Genomic DNA, 17,404 nt, shown 5'->3' on the forward strand with positions numbered 1-17,404 from the left:
ATAGAAAACCTGAGCTGGGCAGTCCAGGGCTAGAAATGTGGCTCCATCAGCATCATGGAATTTGGGTTCTTCTGGTTTCTCATCCTATTGTCTTTAGCATATAGTTTTTAGCTTCAAGGTTGCCTTATGGTCCAAGAAGACAGCTGGAGTTCCAGCCATTATTTGAAAATTGCACAGTCAAGGAGAGCAGAGGAGCAGAGCATACTGGTTATACCTCGAGGAAGAATAAAACCTTTTGAAACAGATTTCCTGGAAGCCACCGTCAGTTACTTCTGCTCACATCTTATTGGCCCCCCTGTTTCAAAGGAAGAAGGGATATCACATGCCATCAAGAAAAAGTCATGGGAACCACCACTCAAGTTAACGGATAGAAGTAACATTTCCAGCATTCCAGAGGCTGCTTCCTTCCCTTTCCTGGTCACCACCTATCCCCACCACCACCAAGGTAACTATCTACTTAATTCTTACTGGAATTACACCTTTACTTTTCTTTAGAGTTTTATTACCTGAATATGTATATATTTTTAAATATTAAGATTTAGGTTTTTTAGGTTTGCTTATTTGTTTGGGCTTTATATAAATGGAATTATTTAATAATAATTTTTAAAGATTGTGTTGTGCAGAAAGGGTAGAGAAAGGATATTAGGTGGGCAACTAGTAATCTCCGCTACATCAGCAGAACCCAGAGTTAAGGTTCTTTCAACCATTGGTTTCATTAATGTATCTTCATAATTTACCTGGATTCTGAGCAAAGCCAGTCTATCCTATGGCATAAGCCTCCTTTAGTATTCTAGGACAAAGTATTACAATTGCTTATCACCATCTTCCTGTCAATCTAGGAAGACCAAGTGTTTTTGGTAGTACTTCCTTGCTCATTGAAATTTTTAGTACGCTATAGCTAATAATTGTTAATATGTTTTGGTTGAAGTCCGCCATCTTGTTATTTGTTTCCTATCAGTCTTATCTGTTTTTATTCTTTTGTTTAATCTTTTCCTATCTTCTTTGAGGATAACTGAGTATTTTTAGTATTTTTTCTATTAGCTTTTGTTGCTTTTTATTATAATAAACAACACATAACATGAAATTTACTATCATAACCATGTTTAAATGTATAGTTCAATAATGTTAGGTATATTCACATTGTTGTAAAACAGAAGATCTCCAGAAATTTTTCATCTTGAAAATCTGAAACTCTATACCCATTAAACAAATCTCTTCTGCTCCCTCCTCCAACCCCTGGTGACTACCATTCTACTTTGTGTTTATATACATTTGGCTACTTTAGATAATGAATGTATGTGTAATTATACATTATTTGGCTTTTTGTGACTAGAGTATTTCACTTAACATAATGTCTTCAAGGTTCGTCCATGTTGAAATCTTACGATTTATTTCTGTTTAAGGATAAATACCATTTCATATATGTATATATCACATTTTCTTTATCCATTTGTCAACGGAAATTTTAGTTGTTTCTGTAGTTTGGCATTGCAATAATCTGCAATACTGCAATGCTCCCAAATTACCTGGAGGTGCAGATGCCTCTTTGAGATTCTAATTTCAATTCTTCTGGATATATACCCAGGAGTAGGATCATTGTATCATATGGCAGTTCTATTCTCAATTTCTGAGGAACCTCTATACACTTTTCCAGGGTGGTTGTATCATTCTGTATTCACATCAGCAATAAATAAGAGGTACAATTTCTCCACATACTCATCAACATTTTTACTCTTTTGGGTTTTTTAAAATAATAATCATCCTAATAAATGCAAGGTGTTACCTCATTGTGCTTTTATTTGCATCCCTGATAATCTGTAACATTGAGCACCTTATAATATACCTGTTGACCATTTGTGTGTCTTCTTTGGAGAAATATCCATTCAAGATCTTTGCCCATTTTCTAATTATTTGTTTATTTGCTGTCAGATTGTAGGAGTGCCATATATATTTTGGAAATTAACCCATTATCAGACATATAATTGGTAAATATTTTATTTATGTCACAAATTATCTCTTCATTCTGTTGATTGCTTCCTTTGCTGTGCAGATTTTTACTTCAATATCCCATTTAGCTATTTTTGCTTTTGCTACTCGCACTTCTGATATATCCATAAAATCATTGCGAGGAGCAATGTTATGAAGCTTTTCCTTCATGTTTACTTCTAAGCATTTTAAAGTTTCAGGTCTTACATTTAAATCTTTACTCCATGTTCATGTGATCTCTGTATTATGGTATAAGATAGGGGTCCAGTTTATTCCTTTTGAATGTGAATTTCCAGTTTTCCCAGCATCACTTGTGCAAGAGACTATCCTTTCCCCATTGCATATTCTTTTTTTGTTTGTTTGAGATGGAATTTCACTCTTGTTGCCCAGGATGGAGTGCAATGGCGTGATCTCGGCTCACTGCAAACTCCACTTCCTGGGTTCAAGTGATTCTTCTGCCTCAGCCTCCCAAGTAGCTGGGATTACAGGCATGCACCACCATGCCCCGCTAATTTTGTATTTTTAGTAGAGACAGGGTTTCTCCATGTTGGTCAGATTGGTCTCGAACTCCTGACCTCAGGTATCTGCCCACTTCAGTCTCCCAAAGTGCTGGGATTACAAGTGGAAGCTACTGTGCTCAGCTGCCCATTGTGTATTCTTGATGCCTTTGTTGAAGATCAATTGACTGTGCATGTGTGGGTTTATTTCTGGGCTCTCTATTCTGTTCTGTTGTTCTTTATGTCTGTCTTTATGCCAGTACCAAACTGTGCTGATTATTGTAGCTTGCTAATGTATTTTGAAATCAGAAAGTGTGATGTCTCCAGCTTTGTTCTTCTTTCTCAGGATTGCTTTGACTATTTTGGGTCTTTTGTTGTTCCATATGAATTCTAGAATTTTTTCTCTTTAAGAAATGCCACTGGGATTTTAATGGGAATAATGTTGAATCTGCAGATTGTTTAGTATGGACATCTTAATAATATTAATTCTTTCAATCCATGAACACGGAATATTTTTCCATTTATTTCTGTCTTCTTTAATTCTTTCATCAGTGTATTGTAGCTTTTAGTGTACAAGTTTTTCACTACCTTGGTTAAGTTTATTCCTAAGTAATTTATTCTTTTTGATGGTATTGTAAATAGGATTTTTCTTCTTAGTTTTCTTTACAGGTAGTTCATTGTTACTATATAGAAATACAATTGTTTCTTTGTATATTGATTTTGTATTCTACAACTTTGCTGAATTTGTTTATTAGTTGTAGCAGTTTTTTGGCAGAGTCTTAAGGGACACATATAATTATGTTACTAGCAAACAGAGATGATTTAACTTCTTCCTTTACCATTTAGATGGCTTTTATCTCTTTTCTTGCCTTTATCTGACTAGAAGTTCCAATACTTATTTTGAATAGAAATGGTGAGTGTGGGTATCTTTTTCTTGTTTCTGATCTTAGGAGGAAAAACTTTCAGTTTTTCACTGTTGAATATTGTATCAGTTATGGCTTGCCACATACGGCCTTGATGTGTTGAGGTAGATTCTTTCTATACCTAACTTGCTTAGATTTTTTTTTTTAATCATGAAAAGGAGGATGAATTTTGTCAAATGCTTTTTCTGCATCACTTGGGGTGATCATGTGATTTTTATCCTTCTTTTTGTTAATGTGGTGTATCACATTTATAGATTAGTGCACATCGAACCATCCTTGCATTTCTGGAATAAATCCCACTTGATTATGATGTATAATCCTTTTAATGTTCTGTTGAATACAGTTTGCTAGTATTTTGTTGAGGATTTTTGCATCTATAGTCATCAGGGATATCGGCCTGTAGTTTTCTTTTTTGGTAGTGTTTTTGTTGGACATTGGTATCAGGGTAACATTGACTTCATAAAATGAGTCTGGAAGTGTTCCTTCCTCTTCACCTTTTTGGAAGAATTTGAAAAAAAAATGGCATTCATTCCTTAAATATTTGGTAGAATTCACCAGTGAAGCTATCTGTTCTTTGCTTTTCTTTGCTGGGAGATTTTTGATTACCAGTTCAATGCCTTACTTGTTATTGGTGCCTTCAGATTTTCTGTTTCTTCATGATTTAGTTTTAGTAGCTTATATGTTTCTAAGAATTTCTCCATTTATTCTAGGTTGTCCAGTTTATTGGCATATAATTATTTGTAGTAGTCTCTTATGCTCCTTTTTATTTCTACAGTATCAGTTGTAATATTTCCTCTTTCATTTCTGATTTTATTTAATTGAGTCTTCTCTTTTTCTTAGTTTAACTGAAGACTAGTCAATTTGGTTTTTCTTTTCAAAATAACTAGCTCTTAGTTTTGTTGATTTTTTTCTATTTTGGTCTTTGTTTTTTTTCTACTCTAATCTTTATTATTTCTACTACTACTGTCTTGTACTACCTTTGGGTTTAATTTGTTCTTGTTTTTCTTTTTCTTTTCTTCCTTTTTTTAGTACAGTTATTTATCACTTAAACTTCCCTCTTCATACTTTACTGCCATAAGTTTTGATGTATTGTGTTTTCCTTTTGTCTTAAGACATATCTTATATTTTGATTTTTTTTTTTTAACCCATGAATTGTTCAGGAGAAGGTTAGTTTCCACATATTTGTAAATTTTCCTATTCTACTTCTGTTAGTGATTTCTAGTTTCATAACATGTGGTCAGAAATGATACTTGATATAATTTTAATCTTCTTAAAATTGTTAAGACTTGCTTTGTGGCCTAATAGGTGATATATCCTGGGGAATATTCCATGTGCACTTGAGAAGAATGCATATTCTGTTGCTGTTGGGTGGTATGTTTTGTATATGCCTTTTAGGTCCATTTGGTCTACAGTGTTCTTCAAGTCTGCTGTTCCCTTATAGATTTCCTGTCTGGATATTGTTCCCTTATGGATTTCCTATCTATCCATTGTTGAAAGGCAGGTGCGAAGTCTCCTACCATTATTGTATTGCTATCTATTTCTCCCTTCAGTTCTGTTATATTTGCTTTGTATCTTTAGGTGTTGTGATGTTGAGTGCTTATATAATTGTAATATTTTCCTGAATTAGCCCTTTTATCATTTTATAATGTTCTTGTCTCTTGCAAACATTTTTAATTTAAAGTCTATTTTCCTGATATAAGTATGGTCCTCTCTGCTCTTTTTTTGTTGACCATTTGCAGAAAAATATTTTTTCATTCTCTCACTTTCAACCTCAATGTCTCCTTAAATATAAGTCTCCTGTAGACAGCATATAGTTAGGTCTTTTCAAAAAAATCCATTTATCTACTTTATATCTTTTGACTGGGGAATTTAATCTTTGTGTTTAATTATTATTAATTAATTTATATTAATTAAGTTAATCAATTAACTTATTTAATTATTAATTTAATTAATTTAATTATTAATATACTTAAACAGAGATTAAACTCCCCAATAAAAAGATGTAAAGTAGATAAATGGATTTTTTAAAAAGAGCTAATTATATGCTGTCTACAGGAGATTTATATTTAATTAATTATTAATTAAACACAAAGTAATTATTGATAGAGAAGAACTTACTATTGATATTTTGTTAATTTCCTGTGTGTCTTGCAGTTCTTTTGTTTCTCTTTTACTGTGTTGCAGTCTTCCTTTGTGTTTTGATTATTTTTCTAGTGTATTTGATTCTTTTCTCTTTTGTATCTTCTGTAGGTATTTTTATGTGCATGTGGTTGCCATAATGCTTGCATAAAACATAGTTACAATAGTCTATTTTAAGTTGATAACATTTTAACTTCAATCGCATCCACATTTTTACTTCTCCTCCCATTAAACACACTTTATGTCATGGATGTTACAATTTACAGTTATTTTTACTGTGTATCTATTGGTCAATTTGCGTGTGGTAGCTATTCCTAGTATCTTTCAACATTTTTAAGTTTTAAAGTTTCAAAAGTCTTTTAACTTTTACACTAAAATTAAAAGTGATTTACATAACACCATTACAGTGGTACAGTATTGTTTTTTTCTTTATATTTGCGTTTGTAAGCTGAGTTCTATAATTTCATGTTTTGTGTTTTTATTTACTAGTACTTAGCTTCAACTTGAAGACGGGTGTTCTGCATTCTTGTATGGCAAATCTGGTGGTGATGGACTGCCTCAGTTTTTGTTTGTCTGGGAACATCTTTATCTCTCCTTTATTTTTAAAAGACAGTTTTGCCAGGTTTACAGTTCTTGGTTGACAATTTTTTTCAGTACTTTGAATATGTCATCCCACTCCTTGCTAGCGAGCAAAGTTTCTCCTGAGAAATTTTCTGGTAGCCTTAACAGAGCTTCCTTACACATGACACATCAGTTTTCTCCTGATGCTTTCAAAATTTTGTTTTTCACTTTTGACAATTTGTTATTATAGTGTATTTTGGAGCAAACTTAATTGGATTCATTCTATTTGAGGTTCTTTGGAATTCGTGAATCTGGAGGCCTATTTTCTTTCCCAGAATTGGGAAGTTTGGGCTTATTGTTTTCTTAAATAAGACTTTTCTTTCTGGAGAGACAGGGTCTCACTGTGTTGCCCAAGCTGGTCTTGAACCTTTGGCTACAAGCAATCCTGTCACCTTGGCTTTCTAAAGAGCTGGGATTACAGGCACAAGCCATTGTGCCCAGCCTATTTACATAAATAAGTTCTTTACTCATCTTTTTCTCTGTTCTCCTTTTGCAACTTTCATAATGTTTATATTGGTTCACTTGATGATGTTCCATAAGTTTCTGGGGCTTTCCTTACTCTTTTTAATTCTTTTTTTGTTGTTGTTCTTCTGACTGGATAATTCATTGTCTAATTAGTTAATTTAGTTTTTAAATTGACATATAAAAATTGTATATATTCATTTTGTACAATATGATGTTTTGAAATATGTTTATGTATTAAAATGACTTGATTGAGCTAATTAACATATGCATTACCTCACATGCTTATCATTTTTGTGGTGAGAGCATTTAAAGTCTACTCTTTTAGAAATTTTCAAGAATGTAATACATTTTTATTGACGACAGTGACTGTGTTTTATAATAGAAGTCTTGAACTTATTCCTCATATCTAACTAAAATTTTGTACCCTTTGATGAACGTCTCCCCATATTCCCCACCCCAGGCCTTGGGAACCACTATTCTACTCTCTACTTCTATGAGATTGACTTTCTTCGATTCCACATAGAAGTGAGGGCAATATTGTCTTTTTGTTCCTAGCTATTTCACTTAACATAGTGTCCTCCAAGTTCACATATGTTGGTGCGAATGACAGCTGTCTCTTCTTTATTAAGGTTGAATAGTATTTCATCGTGTATAGATACCATATTTTCTTCATTCATTATTGATGAACACTTAGGTTGATTCTGTATCTTGGCTATTGTAAATAATGCCCTTGCAGTGAACATGGGTCTTTGATTATTTAAAAAGAAGGTTTTTCCCACTAGCATGTAGTTTTCTGTATTTGTCTTTGAAGCCTTTTAATTATCGCTCTGGTTAAATAAATGAGATAAATAAATGAGATAAATTGTGATCCTATTTAGTTATGTGTTTTAAGTCTTTTTTACATTTTTGACAAGTTCCCCAAGTTGAATTCCAAATTAATCTCTTAGACCTTGAGTTAACTTTGGGATTTTTCAGTTGGGAAAGATCAAATGATGTGTTTTTTGCCTTGTATAAGAGGGATATTAAGCTAATTAGGCTTATTTGATAAATTATTTGGAATGCATGGTCACATAAAAGTGAAGCCAAACATTCTTTAAGTTATGCTTATGGATAGGTTATTGTGTTTTAAGAGCTGTAGGAGATCCCTAGATTCCTATTACGTTATCGATCATAATTTTGATATTATTTTTAAATGGTGTATGCCACAGAAATGACCAAATTTCCTTGTCAATTGCTTGCTATAATGTACTCTCATTGGATTTTAAACCGTGTTTCTTCTATGTCTTTGTCATCCACTGTTATTGTTTTTATTCTTCTCTGAAAGCTTTTACAATCAGCTGTAGTTCAAAATTGCTTCTTCAGGGGGATTTAGGAAAAAGACTGACAAGTACTCTAAAATACAGGTTTCTGATAACTTTAAGATCATACCATTGGAGTGGGTAGGAACTTTTAGAACTCTAATGAAGAAACTGATGTGCTCATGAAATTACCAATACAACATCAAGCAGAATAAGAATTAATTTTCTGGGGCCAGGCACGGTGACTCACACCTGTAATCCTAGCACTTTGGGAGGCCGAGGTGGGCAAATCGCCTGAGATCAGGAGTTTGAGACCAGCCTGGCCACCATGGTGAAACCCTGTCTCAACTACAAATACAAAAATCAGCCAGGTGTGGTGGCATGTGTCTGTAATCCCAGCTACTTGGGAGGCCGAGGCAGGACAATCGCTTGAACCCTGGAGGTGGAGGTTGCAGTGAGCCGAGATTGTGCCACTGCACTCCAGCCTGGGCAGCAGATTGAAACTGTCTCAAAAAAAAAAAAAAAAAAAAAAAAAAAAAAAAAAAAAAAAAAGAACTAATTACCTGGAACGGAACTAATAACGGATTATTATAGTTTTTAATGAAACATTGTTGTTTCTTCTTTATGTTTTGTTTTCCAGATTTAAGCGAACTTTTTGTAAAGCTATGCATAGTTTACAACAATTTGGTAAATTATACCTTTGTAAATAAAATATTTACGTTTTTTCTCCTGACCTGATCCCTCTAGAATTTGGAAACTAATATTGAGTATTCTTATTTTTTATGGCAATATAATTATTTGCATAAGTTCAATAAGAATCTGTTCTTCTTGCTACAGTGCACAATTGGAAACACTGGTTATACTGTCAAGGCTGTGACTGGAACGTCATGTTTTCTGACATGAGCAGCCATCTTTAAAGAACTAGGGTTGACTTTCTGCAGCCAGTACATCCTTTAGTACCATCCTTTAGGTACATCAAGGCCTGGTACCTTGAATAAACAGTTCACATGGTTGCCTCACACATAAGAAAGGAATCTGACTTCCTGGTAGGCCCAAATCATCAGAATATTTTGGGGACCTTGAGGAAAAAGTACTTCACCTATATATCTGCAGGTATTTCAGGCACAGTTTGAGGGTGAGTTTTTTGTTTGTTTGTTTGTTTTGTTTTTTGAGACGCAGTCTGGCTCTGTGGCCCAGGCTGGAGTGCAGTGGTGTGATCTCTGCTCACTGCAACCTCCACCTCCTGGGTTCCTGCCATTCTCCTGCCTCAGCCTTCCGAGTATCTGGGACTACAGGCGCCGCCACCACACTCGGATAAGTTTTTGTATTTTTAGTAGAGACGGGGTTTCACCATGTTAGCCAGGATGATCTCAATCTCCTGACCTCGTGATCCACCCACCTCGGCCTTCCGAAGTGCTGGGATTACAGGCGTGAGCCACCGCGCCTGGCCGATGGTGAGTTCTTAGCTTGGCTTCTCAGCCTTCAGAGGCTTTTAAAAGTCCAACCTGAGATTCCTTATTAAAAGTTCCAGCAAAACCGACTTAAAAACACCTATTTAATTATCACTATTCTTGCTGCACTTATATAAATAAGCAGGCCAAGCTTAATGAAACAATTTTTCTTACAAATAAACTGATCTTACTGTGATTATTTCTTTGTAGAAATGGGGGTGACCAAAGATAAATTTATGTTTCAGAAGAAAACCATAGTGCACCCATTATTAAATTCTAGCTCATTGTTTTTGAGCATCTGTAAACTGGATCCTGAATTCTTGTAGGTTTCTGCAATATCTGCCGCTGATTTTACAAGCTAACGTTTTCAAGTTTCCTCCCGCTCTTCTGACATGGAATTACTGCAATTAAAACTGCCCTTTCCTGAAGCCCTGAAAGCTGAAGCTGGATGACTTACTATAGAATTCAGATAAGTCACCTTAATAACTTATGTATAAACAACCTTCGTGTCTGTTGGCATCACTCAGAAAGTTCACTGAAACACATGATGCAAACTGCAGGCCTGGACAACCTTTCAGATTGCCTTTGCCAGTCTCCACTGGCAATGTCAGTCACAACAGCTTAATTCCAACTGAAGATGCTTCAGACCCAGCATCTAGAAATCTCACCTGGCTGCCCTCAGACTCAGAAACTAGTTTATGGACTCCTTCAAACATTAATCTTTATTTTTTTTTGTTTCCCTAGAAATGTATTAATACCTATTTCCATGCACCACATAGAGGCCTAACTTTGATGGGAACTCACCTGCAACACCACCTCCTAAAATGAGGCCACAGCTTTTTCATTGGACTGACCTCTTCCCAGGTCCCTTACCAGTCAGCTACTAACTCCATTTTTCTCTTAGCACCCACCACCTCAGCTTTTAGTGTGTGAAACTTCTAGGGAAGTTTCAGACAAGGGGAATGAAGGAGTTTGGGAAATACCACCCCAAAATACGACGCTTTGGTATGCTGATTACTTTGAACTAAAGACATGAGGAAGGGTGGATGCAGGGAGAGGCTTTCTTGAGCTCCCCTTATCTGCCTAAAGATGAATCCTCTAAGAGGAACTCAGTTATCATAAATCTCCTCCCCCAAAATCTTGCCACCAGGGAAAATTAACTTGCACCAAAGGAGAGGAGGCTGGAGATTGACACCATGTCCAGAGATACTATAACCTATTCTTCTGAGGGCTGCTCAGAGGCAACCTTTATTACTTGAGAGACTTTTTTATCTGCTTAACAAGATAATCTTTATTCACCATACATTTCCTCCATTCATTCTTCCGTAATTTGTGTCACCCACCACCTTCCCCAGAAGCCCTCAGCCTCATTTCTTTCTGTAGTTCAGGGTGCTACATAAGCTTCAATCATCTGACCCTTCTTCAGGTCTCATATTTTTAAGATTCCTGTGTGTCATATGTAATTAAATATGATTTTTCTCTCATTAATCTGTCTCATGTCAATTTAATTATTAGCCCAGCCAAAGAATCAAAAAGTGTGAATGCAAGCCCCTTTTCACTCCCCTACACCACCTTTGTCCAATATCCATTGAATGTAAATGTGTTGGTTTTTTTCTGGCCTCTCTCTTCCGTTCCTTGGGTCTATGTGTCTGTTTTTATACCAGTACCATGCTCTTTTGATTGCTATAGCTTTGTGGTATGTTACAAAGTCAGATAGTATGATGCCTCCAGCTTCATTATTTTTATTCAAGATTTCTTTAGTTATTCACAATTCTTTCTGTTTCCACACACATTTTAGGATTTTTTTTTTCTATTTCTGTGAAAAATATCATTTCAGTTTTGATAGAGATTGCATTGAATCTGTAGATTGCTTTGGGTAATATGAACATCTTAACAATATTAATTATTCCAATCCATGAACATGGAATATCTTTCCATTTATTTGTGTATTCTTCAATTTCTCTCATCAGTGTATTGTCATTTCAGCATGCAGATCTTCTACCTCTGTGGTTAGATTTATTTTCAAGTTTTTTTGAGATGGAGTTTTGCTTTTGTCACCCAGGCTGGAATGCAGTGGCACAATCTCAGCTCACTGCAACCTCCACCTCCCAGGTTCAAATGATTCTCCTGCCTCAGCCTCCTGAGTAGCTGGAATTACAGGCACCTGCCACCACGCCCGGCTAATTTTTGTATTTTTAGTAGAGACGGGTTTTGCCATGTTGGCCAGGCTGTTCTCAAACTCGTGACCTCAAGTGATTTGCCCCCCTTGGCCTCCCAAAGTGCTGAGATTACAGGTGTGAGCCACCATGCCCAGCCTATTTTCAAGTATTTTGTTCCTTTTGACGCTATTGTAAATGAGACTGTTCTCTTATTTTTATTTTGGACTGTTTATTGTTACTGTATAGAAACACAACTGATTTTTGGATGATTTTATATCTTGCAACTTTGCTCTGTGTGTGTGTGTGTGTGTGTGTGTGCACGATCTTTAGGAGTTTGTACATGTAAGATCATGTCACTGGCAAACAGAGATGGTTTTATTTTTTCGTTTATAATTCTCTTGCCTAATTGTCTGGCTGGGACTTCCAGTATGTTGAATAGAAGTGTTTAGATCGAGCATTCTTGTATTATTACTGCTCTTAGAGGAAAAGCTTTCAGCTTTCCACCGCTGGGCGTGAAGTCAGCTGTGGGCTTTTCAAATATAGCCTTTATTATGTTGAGGTAGTTTCCTCTTTCGCTATTGACCTTTTAGTCAAACCTCTTTGTATGTTTTTGTTGTTGTTTAGCACTGACTCTGAGGATTACAATATGCATGCTTATTACAGTCTAGTTAGAATTAATATTCAATTACTTTACATTTTACTCTTGACATCTGACTTTTTTTTTTGAAATTTCATAAATTTCAAAAAACTTCACAATAGCTTAATTCCATTCAAACCTTCTACCCCTTTCGTTTAGGCTGTTGTTTCTATATCTTTTAATTTTCATAAGTCATCTCTCTCAGCATAGTGGTTATTCTTTTAACTTTAAGAAGTTATTTTTAAGGATATTTATAAAAGAAAAACATAGTCTTTTATATTTACTCACATATTGATCATTTACGAATTTTTTTCCCTCCCTATGTATATTAATTTTCATCTGGTATTATTTCCTTTCAACCTAAAGGACATTCTTTAGTATTTTTTGTAGTACAAGCCTATTGGTAACTAATTCTCTCATCTTTTGTTTATCTAAAAATGTCCTTATGTCGTCTTAAATTTTAAAGACTAGTTTTCCAGATATAAGGAGGGAGGGTTGATATGGACCAACAAAAGATCAGCAGGACTGTAAAAGCTGGGATAAATTAATAGGACCAACCAGGGTGGATGTCGGCTGACATGGGCTGACTTGGGATCTCATCCTCAAATTGCATTGATTCTACAGCTAGAAACGACCTTGAAGCCTTTGTCACTTTTCAGAGGTGAAAACTGAAGCCCAGAAAGGCAATTTCCTCAGAATCACACAATTGCATCATACCAGGATCTTGCCTCTGGAATCACAATTTTTGTTTGTTTGTTTGTTTGCTTTGCTTTGTTTTATTTTTCTAAGACTCTTTCCCTTCCATCTCACCTGTCTCTCCATGAAGGCGAGGCACCAGGGTGCTGACTCATCTGGACAACACAATCCTGAGAGCTCATGCATGTCCCTTGAGAGACGTGCAGCAGCTTTAGGACAAAGGTTGTTTCAACTTCTGGAGTAAATTTTTCATATTTTGCATTATCTAAATGAAACCCCTGTGGACAATGACTTTACAATAATGCCAACCCTTGAAAACAAGTTGTAATAAGCACCCATAAGCATTAGGTGCCAATAACCACCCCCGAGTGAAGACATCCAGATCACAGACACATAGGTTTTGGATCACAAGACTTTGGGCACTTAATATTAACCACCTGTATGACATATGGCCTTTACCTATTGCTTTTTAGCTTTCATTTCCAGCCTTTTCTAGGTTAGATGGTTCAAGACCTGGAGTCTGGCTTTGAGCAACCCTAGGATTTACTTGGTTTGAATTATATCCCATATGTCTCTGTCTTCACATATTGGTATGTATATTAAAGATTCATATTGGCAATCATTTATTGATCCAAAGCTTTAGAGACATTGTCTAAACATGGTCATAAAACAATATGATCATAAACATTATCATAAAACAATGATGCCCCCACCCCAGATACATCACAACAATCTTTTCGGAGCCTTGGGAGCCTCTGGTGACCTGTGGACACGCTAATCTGAAACAAGTTACTTCTGAGATGACACCCACAATAGCTCAAAGAGGCACTCAGGGAGCCATATTTTGGGTGTACCTTTGTTAGTAGTGGAGAAAAGTGGAAGTTCCTTTATATTCATCTTTAACATTTGGAATGCTTAACCTCTCCCAAAGTGAACTGAGAAGCCATCCCAAAGTAAACCACCTGGACTTACACTGTTACCTCCAGCCTCATAGTCCAGACAATCCCTGAGCCTCTCAGGAACTCACAGAGCACAGCTATCTGGGCCTCTTACCTCTGTGGGCCCTCACCAGGGGAAGAAGTTCTCCTTCTAGCACATGTGATGCTCAGTGTCCAGGATGCCTATCAACCCATCAGCACACACCTGCCTTTTCCCCTCCCCTCCCCTCCCTTCACCTCCCCTTCCCTCTCCTTCCCTTCCATCTCCTCTCCTTCCCTTCCCTTCCTGTCCCATCTCTTCACTTCCCTTCTCATCTCTTTCTTTCTCCTCCCTTCCCTTCCCTCCCTTTCCCTTCTTCCCATCTCTTTTCTTCCCTTTTTCACTTTTCTTCCCTTCTTCCCTTCTCTCCCTTCCCTTCCCTCCCCTCCCCTTCCTTCCCCTACTCTCCCCCCTCCCTCCCTCCCTCCCTCCCCTTTTCTTCCCTTCCCTTCCCTTCTTCCCTTCCCTTCCTTTCTTCCCTTCCCTTCCCTTCCCTTCTTCCCTTCCCTTCTTCCTTTCCCTTCTTCCCTTCCCTTCCCTTCTTCCCTTCCCTTCCTTTCGCTCCCCTTCCCTCCTTTCCCTTCCCCTTTTCTTCCATTCCCTTCCCTTCTTCCCTTTCCTTCCTTTCTTCTCTTCCTTTCCGTTCCCTTTCCTTCTTCCCTTTTCTTCCCTTCCCTTTCTTTCTCTTTCTCCCTCCCTCAATTTCTTTCTCCTCCTTCCTTCCTTCCTTCCTTTCTTTCCTCTCTTTCTTTCTTTTTTTCTTTCTTTCTTTCTTTCTTTCTTTCTTTCTTTCTTTCTTTCATTCCTTCTTTCTTTCTTTCTTTCTTCTTTCTTTCTTTCTTTCTTTCTTTTTCTTTCTCTCTCTTTTCTTTCTTTCCCCTTCCTCCTCCTCCTCCTCCTCCTCCTTCTTCTTCCTCCTCCTTCCTTCCTTCCTTCCTTCCCTCTTTCTTTCTTCTCTCTTTTTTTCTGTTTATAGCAACAATAATACCACACAACTCAAGGAAGAAAGAGTAACATTGTTTTCAAAGTAACAACCATTTAGAATAAACTCCCCTTTTCCTTATTTTTTATAAGAAAAAAATTTAAATTTAATTATAAAAAGCATTAACTCTTATTGGAAAAAAGAATTCTGTTCCTTGGCCAAGTCCCTTGAGATGGGAGTGGTCATTTGGCCAATGTGTTTCTCTTTTGCAGCATAATTTAAAAAGTGACATGGTGATCCTGTGTATGGGCTTGACTCAAATACAACAGAAAAAGAGGAGAACAGACACTAGCGGAGGGCAGAGGTGGAAGAGGGCTTTGGGCTTGATTGAGAGTGGCTGGGGTGGCTGGTGTCTGTCTTCTTTCCCTGGAAAGTTTGCCCAGAGCCTGCAAGTTTCCTTTAGAGCCAAGTGATGTTATAATGCGAATAACATCTAACATCTAAGCACTTGCTGTGAGCCATGCATGTTTTATGTCTTTTTTTTTTTTTTTTTTCTGAGGCCGGGCCTATGTTGCCTTGCCTGGAGTGCAGTGATACAATCACAGCTTACTGCAGATTTGAACACCTGTGCTCACACAGTCCTCCCACCTCAGCCTCCTGCGTAGCTGGGACCAGGCACATGCCACCATGCCCAGCTAATTTTGAAATTTTTTATAGAGGTGGGGTCTTGCTATGTTGCCCAGGCTGGTCTCAACCTCCTGGCCTCAAGCAATCCTTCCACCTTGGTCTCCCAAAGTGGGCCACTGCACTCAGCTATGTTTTATAAGCCTTCACATGAATTGTGTCGTTCAAATTTATGTAGCATGACAGAGCCACTCTAGGGAACCTCCGGACTCTGGGTACTTTGTGCTAACTCTGTCTGCTCCCCAGCTCACATCTGCCTCCCTGTCACTTATCTCCTTCTATTTTCTGCTCTGCCTAGTCCTCCCTGTCCCAAAACCTGCATGGTAATTTCTAGCTCTGCTTTTCCATCTCAAGCTCTCAATCTCCAGCTCTCTATTTCATTTCCATCCTATTGGGGCAATGCTGCTTCAGACCATTCTGCCAGTAATGATTTCCCATTGTCCAACTCTGGAAGCTTCTCCTTGGCTCTAGGGCTCTTCTATGAACCACTTCCTTTTATGGGCACCAGCAGCTAAATCATATTTGAAAAATAAAGTAATAACACTGCATGTAAAAACGTAAGTGGCAAGACATAGACAAATAATTGTTTTTAAGTGCTGTGACTACAGAGATACAGCTGGAAAGTTTACAAATGGGTCCACCGAAGCGTATTGTTTCCTGTTTATGCGCTGAGTTCAGAGGTTTGCGTTACTAACTTCTAAGTGAAAAAGAGTTTAAATGAGGCCATGATGTGGGATAACATCAAATTAAAATCTTGCCCTTTTCCTTGGTTCCTCCCTTTGGTTAGCTCAACTGCAAAGTTAGTGTTGACTTTGTCATCTTCTAAAATTCCACCTCGGTGGGTGCTTGTATTTCTGGAACGTTCACCAAAAATAATAAGGTTGAACTCTCTCCCCTGGTGTTAATTCTGGGTTGTTTGGAACCCGGCTTATCTGAAGGAGTCGGTCTCTGGACTTTCTAGTAAAGGGTGAGCATAGATGTGTGGAAAAGGGGGTGCTGTTCCTTTAAATTCTGAAAGTGAACTTGGCTCAGGAAGGCCAGCGGCTCAAGGTCCAGCCCCTGGAAGAGAGAATAGCTACAGATTCTCCATCCTCAGTCTTTGCAAGGAGACAGCTGTGCCAGCTGGGCTCTGGCAGGCTCCTGGCAGCATGGCAATGAAGCTTGGGACCCTCCTGCTGGCCCTTGTCCTGGGCCTGGCCCAGCCGGCCTCTGCCCGCCGGAAGCTGCTGGTGTTTCTGCTGGATGGTTTTCGCTCAGACTACATCAGTGATGAGGCACTGGAGTCATTGCCTGGTTTCAAAGAGATTGTGAGCAGGGGAGTAAAAGTGGATTATTTGACTCCAGACTTCCCTAGTCTCTCGTATCCCAATTACTATACCCTAATGACTGGTGAGTACCGTGTCCTCTTCTGGGCAGGGAGGGGAGGGCTGGAGTCCAGCAGGGGACAGTGAGCTCCTGGCATCGGAGTCTTATTTAAATGCTCTGTATTCTCTAGTCCTTTGGGACATCAAAGGTAGATAAGAAATCTGTGTCCCTGGCTGAGAAGACTTTTGTTTTCACGGTGGTGTTGTTTCCCAAAAGTTATCCCAAGGACCTGTTCTGGATTCTCAGTGTGGAGGACAGAGAACTACAGCAGTAGATGATATTCGACGATATTGAAAGTGGTTGTTTATTTTAGAAAGAGAAGTTCTAATGAGCCTCGTATTTTCTAAGTTCAAGTTTGCACAATCAACAGGTGTCCGTGCATGCGTCCCAAGCTCCTTCTGTCCCTTTGCTCTGCGGTCATGCCATCCCGGCGTCCTGTGGGCTTGTTTCTCAGTGTGTTCGACTGTGAAAGTACCTGTGGGGTCCTCAGAGGGGAGTCGTGCTCCTGGACTTCTTGGGGAAGGGGGGATTTTTAGGTCTTATCCTTCTCTGTTACCTAGCAATGCCACCTTCCCCTTCTTCT

The 17,404-nt window shown here is 37.8% G+C and overlaps 1 protein-coding gene across 1 annotated transcript in view; it reads left to right on the plus strand.

The window, feature by feature from the left end:
* Positions 1-16,523: 16,523 nt before the first annotated feature.
* ENPP6 (ectonucleotide pyrophosphatase/phosphodiesterase 6) overlaps positions 16,524-17,404 on the plus strand; it is a 124,254-nt gene continuing 123,373 nt past the window's right edge. The window contains exon 1 of the mRNA XM_010377921.2: positions 16,524-16,845. Within this exon, the coding sequence (XP_010376223.1) occupies positions 16,605-16,845 (241 nt within the window). The 5' untranslated portion in view covers positions 16,524-16,604. The remainder of the gene's footprint in view (positions 16,846-17,404) is intronic.

This window comes from Rhinopithecus roxellana, chromosome 2, assembly GCF_007565055.1.
Source record: "Rhinopithecus roxellana isolate Shanxi Qingling chromosome 2, ASM756505v1, whole genome shotgun sequence".
Taxonomy (NCBI): Eukaryota; Metazoa; Chordata; class Mammalia; order Primates; family Cercopithecidae; genus Rhinopithecus; species Rhinopithecus roxellana.